Here is an 8,594-nt window from a genome sequence, read left to right on the forward strand (position 1 = left end):
AACATCATCAATAAATGATTCTTGAAAATAGAACTGGGGGCTTTGTCTTGGTCCTCCTCCCCTTTCCAGCTATCACCCCCCCTATTCAACCAGTCTGATTCTGGTTCTGATCCAAAATGTCATCTTTCCATTTCTCTCCCCAGATGCTGCCTGACTCCCCGAGTACCTCCAGGACTTTGTTTTTAACTCAAGATGCCAACATCTGTAGTTTCTTGTTTCTTCTGATGATACTAAAAGCCACCTACACAAGGATGCGGTTTAGAATAAGATAATTCTGTTACCATTGATAATTTCATATAACTCTTGTTTAAAGCTTAGCTTAGTTTAAAGATAATGCATGGAAAAAGCCCTCGAGTCCACGCTGACCTGTTCACATGTTAGCCGTAAGTTACTGCGGCCAATTGAACAAACCTGCATTCCTTTGAGTTTCGGGGGGAAACCGAAAGAAGCCCACAGAGATAATAAGCAAACTCTGCACAGAAAGCACCTGAGTTCAAGATCGAACCCAGGTCTCTGGCGCTGTGAGGCAGCAGCTCTACCATCTGCGCCACTGTGCCGATTATAGCTCACCAGCCACACACTGACTCTCCACATTACTGGTCCCCAACTTGACTGGGGCCAGTTTCTCACCGATAGTCACCTTCCACCATAACCTCACCTCTCACACCAGGTTCACGCACAGCTTCTTCCCAACAACCATCAGGTTCTTGAATACAATGCAACACTAACTGCAACTATAAACTTCTGTGGAGAGACTAGAAACTGCAGGTGCTGGAATGGATAAAACCACACAAAGTGCAGAAGTAACTCAATGGGTCAGGCAGCATTTGTGGAGGACATGTATAGGCAATGTTTCAGATCACTTCAGTCTGAAGAAGAGTCCTGACCTGAAACGTTACCTATCGCTATCCTCCAGATTTGCTGCCTGACCCGTTGACTTAGACCAGCACTCTATGTATGAAATTCTATGGACTGTCCTTGGTTGCACAATGGACTTTGGTGTGTGTTTTTTCTGCACTAGGATTGTGGTTGTTAATTTATTACATTTTTGTTCATGTTATCAATGCAAGACACTTCACCCACCTTTGCCTGTGTGTGAATGTGTGTGAATGTGTGTGAGTGATTGGTGGTGGTCGGAGGGGCCGTAGGCGCAGAATGGCAGCCACGCTTCCGTCAGTCTGCCCCAGGGCAGCTGTGGCTACAGAAGTAGCTTACCACCACCGAGTGTGACTGAGGAGTGAATGAATAATGCGATGTAAAGCGCCTTGAGTATTAGAAAGGCGCTATATAAATCCCATCCATTATTATTATTATTATTATTAAGCTGCAGCAAATAAGAATTTCATTGTTCAGGTGCATATGACAATTAAACACTCTGGACTAAATGCATTTGTTCCCTACAGCTCACATACAGAGAATTAACTTGTGCAAGTCCTCACCTCGTATTCGATGTACTGCTTCCTCCATTCTGGAGTCAGATGTGCCGACAGATGTTCTGCAAACTTCATCGCTGCAAAAAACTCAGAGCATTGAGGATTTCCCAGGAAAGCATAACAGGAGCAAAAGGAAAAAAAGAAGAAGCAGGCGAACCAGTCCACTGTCTTTCGACCGCTTGGTGTTTCAGCTGGCGACAGGTACCACAAGAAAAGTTCGTACCAATTTTTTGCACAATGATTAATTACGGTGAAGTTCGAGCAGATCCCTGACACCTTTCTCTGGCTTCAGGCAGCTCGGTGACAGAAACAGTATCACTACCCATCAATAAATAATTGAGTGCTCCACTAGCAGAGTGGGAGGGCATTAGAGAGAGAGATAGCAAGCACAGCACTGTCAGAAAATACCAGGTCTTCTTGCGCCCTGTTTCAATCTAACTTTCACTTTTGCTTATTTTTTGCTCATTATTTGATTAAGACCTCATATTTAGATGTGCACAATGATTTGGCGGTCTGAGCCAAAATAAGGCAAAGGATTCGGAGGATTCAGATTCCAACTAGTTTATTGTCACATACGCCAGGGTGAAATTCCTTATTCGCATGAAGCTTACAGAATAAACAGTATACGTGGTAATGATAAGTACAATAATAAGTCCAATGACGAATACAAAACAGCAAAATGGCGCAAAGGTTGGAGGGCATTCTGGAGTAGTTCAAAAAAACATACTAAAGTGTTGTAAGGAGCTGCCAGAGGAAGGTATATGGAATAAGCTACCAGAGGAAGCTTTACAGATGGGTACAAGATGTTAAAGACCATTGGACAGGTACATGGATAGAAAAGGTTTAGAGGGATGTGGGCACATGGGGAAACCGAGACACAAGGAACTACAGATGCTGGAATCTTGAGCAAAACACAAAATGTTGGAGGATCTCAGACAGCATCTGTGGAGGGAATGGACAGGTAACAGGTCAGGTGGGGATTCTTCTTCAGACAGCTGTATAATGGGACTAGCTCAAATAGACTCTTGGTTAGCGTGGATGAGTTGAGCTGAAGGGCCAGTTTCAATGCTGTGGCTCCATGTGGCTGTGGCTCTCATCGACACTAGAAATCAGTGAACAGTGATGAGGCGCTGGCTGGACCCAGCTCCGGTGACAATGGGGTTGAACATAAAAAGGAAGGCACATTCAACCCAAGTGGAATGCCTTCCCCCTGGCCCCAGTGTTTTGATCAGGGTCCTTAATATAATAAGAGGACTTGACGGGTTTGATCTGAAGAAACAGTTTCCTTTTCAGTGTTCTTAAACAGTAATTGTCCTGAAATGTTGAGTTTGTTTCTCTCTGTCCAGAGAGGCTACAACATTCTCTGTCCCCATTCTAAACCACCTCATTTGCTGTAAGAAGAAAGAATGAGAGATGTGATCTTAACAATGGAAAGGGGTCTATTAGAACAAGAGATGGGGTGTAGTAAACACAGCTTGCGATGTGGAGGATGAGTGCTGCTTTAAATGGGCTCACCACAGTGTCAGCCAATCTTAAACCAAAATTAAAAGCAAGATCAATTTTCCAGCAGAAATTTGATTCCAATGTCTCCATGGAAATCAACTCCTCCACCAGATACATTAATTCTTCTGCATTGGCTGCCCTGTGACCACCAAAAAGATGACGGGTAAAGAAGAGGAATGGGCATTTTGGCAGCAAACGTTGGATAGTGATATTTTTATTATTCACAATAAATATGGAAAAAGATGCCCAGTTCGCCAAAAAAACTAACAATACATTTGCCTTTTCCCTTCAAGAACATATATGTATCTCACTGCTAATGTTATTTGAGGTTCTCCATCAGTTCCTTGTCAATTTTGTGACACTGCTGTGGCACAGATCTTGCTTGGGAGTTCACATCCCAGGTCTTGTTTTGGTTCATAAGTTATCCTGGTGTTTAATGAGTTGCATCTTTGATTCATGGGAAGACCTGGGTAGCAACAGGTGAATTTTAAAATAAGCTGAGGTCAATTCTTGCACCTCATTCAGTAAGATGAAAAGACTGTGCCCTTGCTTTTGAGGGTTTCAGATACTGAGCCACTTGTCTAAGTATCGATATTTATTTGAAACATTTCTGTAATATGGAGAGCTTCAGTCTTCTTTAGTGAGTTGGTGCCAGGATGGTTAAATTATCAGTAGATCCACTATTCCCTCACACATTGCTGTTTATGACCTCATCTTCAACCCTTCCTCAGTCTTTTATATCAGCCTATCTTTTCCATCTTCATCTCTCTTTCCTCACTAAGGTTTTCCTTGAGCAATTGTTTGCATAACGAAATGACTTGGCAGGCACAAGGAACTGCAGATGTTGGAATCTTGAACAAAACACAAAGTACTGGAGGAACTCAGGAGGTCAGGCAGTATCTGTGGAGGGAAATGGACAGACGGTGTTTCAGGTTCGGACCCTTCTTCAAACCCCACGATGATAAAGTGACCTGGAAGATCACTTCAACACTAATGTGCATGAATAGTCCCAATACGTTTGCAATGTAGTTCTTACCTGCAAAAGACAACCAACATCTTGTGGGACTTGAGTAATCTGCAGCCTAGACCCAGGAGAGTTTACAAGTCCATTCTTTAAATCACATTAAGGAACAGTTGAAGCATACAAGTCCATTAGCTATAATGATATTTCATAACAAGGAACTGCAATTGCTTGAATGTGTAGGGAAGAACTGCAGATACTGGTTTAAATCAAAGGTAGACACAAAATGCTGGAGTAACTCAGCAGGACCGGCAGCTTCTCTGGAGAGAAGGAATGGGTGACATTTCAGGTCGAGAGTCTGAAGAAGGGTCTCGACCCGAAACGTCACCAATTCTTTCTCTCCAGAGATGCTGCCTGTCCAGCTGAGTTACTCCAGCATTCCCGCAGTTGTTGGAATCTTGAATCTATAGCATGAAATATAATTCATTATATATTTATTTTTTTGTGATTTCTTCTCATACATGATCAAGAAAAAAAAATAATATATAAGAATTGTATCCTCCGGCACAATTTAAGAGCTGGGGACCTCTAACAACACATTAAGCCTCTTTTTCATGTGGTTAACAATTGTAGGTTTAGGTTTATTAATGTTACGTGTACTGAGGTACAGTGTAAAGCTTTGTTCTGAATGGTATCCAATCAGGTCAGATGAGACGATATATAATTATAATCAGGTCAGATGAGACGATACATAATTATAATCAGGTCAAACTTGAGTCTTTGAATGTCGTCGTAATCAAATGACAGCACCTTTAAAATGCAACAGTGCAGCGGTATTTGCATAGAAATGCAAGCTCGCCCCTTGATTGAACGCCTCATTCCAGAGAGACAGTTTTCACCATTGAGCAACAACTAGCATATTGCAACTTACCACAATCAGATTTGAATTCACGATGCAGTAATCAGATGACTGTAACTGGATCACACAAAACGCATTGCTCATGTGGCTCTATCTGGGCCTAATCTTCCTTCTGCACATGGAATTACCAACACTGCCAACGCTTAACATAGAACAGTGCAGCACGGGTACAGGTCTTGGGCCCATAATGTCCGTGCTGAGCATGCAGCCAAGTTCAATTGTTATGTGCCTCTACAATGATGCATATCCCTCCATTCCCTGCAGATCCATGTGCCTCTCCAAAGGTCTCTTAAATGCCACTATCGTACCTGCCTCTACCACCGCCCCGGCAGCTCTTAAAAGAGAAACCAAACTCCGCTCTATGGAGTGAAGGGGATGGACACCTTTTTATATCATTTCCTGCTAGGAGAATTTTAATGAAACCATGTCACATATCACCTAAGTTGCTTATTCCATTCTCAGCAGGCAAACTGCACTGACAATCCCAGCATTTATTTCCCTTGGGAAGGTGGAAGTGGATCATCTTTTGAACTGTTTAGAGTTCATGTGGTGAACGTGACTCCCACACTGCTGTTGCTGGGAATTCTAGCATGTTGACCAAGTAACAATGGAGGAATGAGGAAATGTCTTTGATGCTGAGATGATGTGTAAATTGGATGGGATAAGTTAGCTGCTATCTTTTTGACTGCTGGTGAAGGATGCTGAAGGATTGGGGAGAAGCTGTAGTACATTTTAGTAGACAACTCAGCTATGCCAACTATTGAAATTATGGAATAGTTTAGTTTAGATTCAGGGCATGGAAACAGGCGCATCGGCCCACTGAAGTCCAGGCTGACCATCGATCACCTGTTCACAAAAGTTTAGTTTAGAAAGTTTAAAGATGCAGCATGGGAACAGGCCCTTGAGCCCACCGAGTCCATGCTGACCATAGAGCATTCACACTAGTTCTATGTTATTCCATTCCCCACAAACTCGAGGCAATTTACAGAGGTCAAGTTACCTACAGACCTGCAAGTCTTTGGGATGTGGGAGTAAACTGGAGCATCTAGAAGAAACCGATATGGTCACACACGGAGAACGTGCAAACTGAACACAGCTCCCAATGTCAGGATTGAACCTGGGGCTCTGGCACTGTTAGGCAGCGGATCTACCAGCTGAGGCCCTGGGGTTTTACATTTAACATCCTTTAACAATCAGTGATTCTACTTCTTGCTCAGCATCTACTTCAGCTGTTATTTTTGTCTCGGATGCGATTGTGGTTCATTGTGCAAATCACGTGCAAAGTGAAACAAAACAGTGTGTACGAAGGAACTGCAGATGCTGGTTTAAACCTAAGATAGACACAATAAGCTGGAGTAACTCAGCAGGACAGGCAGCATCTCTGGAGAGGAGGAATGGGTGACGTTTCGGGTCGAAGAAGGGTCTCGACCAAAATGCCACCCTTTCCTTCTCTCCAGAGATGCTGCCTGTCCTGCTGAGTTACTCCAGCTTTTTGTAAAACAAAACAGAACTGATGTTTGTGTTGGTGCGGGTAGGCTGAGCAAAGACTGCCCCCTGCTGCTCTGGAAGGCACCTGCATCAGATGAGATCTTGAAACCAGCCTCCAATGGCTGAAAACTCTGCAGTTATATAATGCCTTTCTCAGTTATTCTTAAAAACAAACAACAGACGAGATGCATACACATTTTCCTTTCATGAACTCTGAAGCTTTTAATTTTCTGAATGGCTTAATGGTGCTTTGTCACATGCACTGTGAGATTTATTTGCACGCTATTCAGTAAAATCTTATTATATATAAGCAAAATCATACTCAAGTACAAGAATGTATGAACAGTAGTTTACACTGAGGCAGTTCGCAAGAGACACCACGTTTCCAATGCCATCTTATTTCCTTCAAGTTCAAAGTTCTGAAAAATGTACTTAACTTGGCTTTAAAGACCTGTTATCCTCTGGGTGACGCTGGGTCCCAACCGGAAATGTCGTCTGTCCGTTTCCCTCCACAGATGCTGCCTGACCCACTGAGTTACTTCAGCATGTTTGTTTTTTGCTCAGGATTCCAGCATCTCTTGCTCCTTGTGTCTCAAGACTATTGGGGTGGTCTAGTATTAGAAATGTGAATGATATGGCCTGCCCTTTGGAACCAAATGAGTGCAGTTATAGCCTCAATGCTAGAGATGCTGGTCAGGGAGAGGATGCTGACATTGATTTTCTTATCCTACCTGTTGATTGTGGACATTGTGGACACAGCACTGGTAGTACCACACCAGGACGTTGAGGTGCCACTGAGGGTAGTCCACGTATCAACAGCGTACAGTAGCTAGCGGTTATTGTTCAGAAAAATGAACTTTCTGTCTCCTCTGAAGTCTACATCATGGCTCCCTTTGTGTGTGGCTGCATCAACCTGTGCATTGAACCAAGGCACGCAGGCACCAAACAGTTTAGATTTATTATTGTCACATGTACTGAAATACTTTCTTTTGCATGCTAGTTGAAAAGAAACAGATAATACTATACGTAAAAACAATCGTCAAACTCAAGTACAATCGATTTCGAGGCACAACCGGTGAGACTGACGTCAGGAAGAGCCACACTGATCTGTTCTGTAGTCATGCCTACTATGTTCTGTTGTGCTGAAGCAAAGCAATAATTTCATTGTCCCATCAGGGACACAGGACAATAAACTCCCTTGAATCTTGACTTCACTTGGCTGGCAGTGAGGGGTGGAGGGGGCAAGGGGGGTGGAGGGGGCAATGGGGGTGGGGGTGGGTGGGGGCTCGTCTCATCAGCATCCTTCATGCGCTATTTACATTTTACCCACAAAACACGCTCCTTCCAAGAGGGCTGCAATGGGGATAGGGTGATATTTGTGGATTGTGTATTTGCAAATAAGTTCTGGAAAAGAATGAATGGGTCCTTGTCTAGGTTAATTGTGGACAGTTGTGTAACAGAGGATTCTGATCTATGAGTCATTGTCAGGGATTAATATGATAGAAACTTTAAATTAGTTTGTTTGTTTAGAGATACAGCATGGAAATTATTCCTTTTCCCCCGTCCACATCGGCCATTGATCACACTAGTTCTATGTTATCCTACCTTTAAATACTGCTGGAATTTGGTAAAAGATGTACTTTGATCTCTCTGAAACATTGGTCTTCCAGTACAAAGGGATATCCATAAGGAAATGCTGACAACACATTACTATCACAACATTCGAAAAACATTTGGACAGCTACAAGGATAGGATAGGTTTAGAGGGATATGGGCCAAATGCGTCGGCATGGGCAAGTTGTGCTGAAGGACCTGTTTCCACGCTATCTCCATGACCTGACACATTCCAGGCTACTGGTGTAAGTGCTGAGGGCCGCACTGACGTTTGGTGCGGCGAATGCTTTGTGGGGAAGGACTGTATTCTAAGGTCCAACCACCACTTGACATTAAGGGGTTAAGCCCCGAGTAAAAATCTCTCAAACACATGAAATATGTATTATCCATAGTGACAATGGTGCTTTGTACATTGACCATGTTAACACTACAAATGTATAGGTCCAATAACACTATGAATAGTTCGTCTGTACGATATTATAAATGTAAAGAAAACCGTGCACCGCTTCTGTATTTCTTGCGTATCCTTTTATGAATAAAGTTTATATGTGAATTAAAACGTGATCTTTGAATTCTCATTTCCTCAAACTGACAAAGGCTGTGTTGGTGCACTGAAGATGATGGTAAATGTCATAATTGAGATCTGCCTTAGCAGAAAAGTGGTTCCCAAGGTATG

General features: G+C 42.9%; 1 protein-coding gene across 1 annotated transcript in view; it reads right to left on the minus strand.

The window, feature by feature from the left end:
• LOC116990805 (xenotropic and polytropic retrovirus receptor 1 homolog) overlaps positions 1-1,739 on the minus strand; it is a 48,530-nt gene extending 46,791 nt beyond the window's left edge. Inside the window, exon 1 of the mRNA XM_033048786.1 lies at positions 1,440-1,739. Coding sequence (XP_032904677.1) covers positions 1,440-1,508 — 69 coding nt within the window. The 5' untranslated portion in view covers positions 1,509-1,739. The remainder of the gene's footprint in view (positions 1-1,439) is intronic.
• Between the last annotated feature and the right edge of the window lie 6,855 nt (positions 1,740-8,594).

This window comes from Amblyraja radiata, chromosome 32 (genome assembly GCF_010909765.2).
Source record: "Amblyraja radiata isolate CabotCenter1 chromosome 32, sAmbRad1.1.pri, whole genome shotgun sequence".
Taxonomy (NCBI): Eukaryota; Metazoa; Chordata; class Chondrichthyes; order Rajiformes; family Rajidae; genus Amblyraja; species Amblyraja radiata.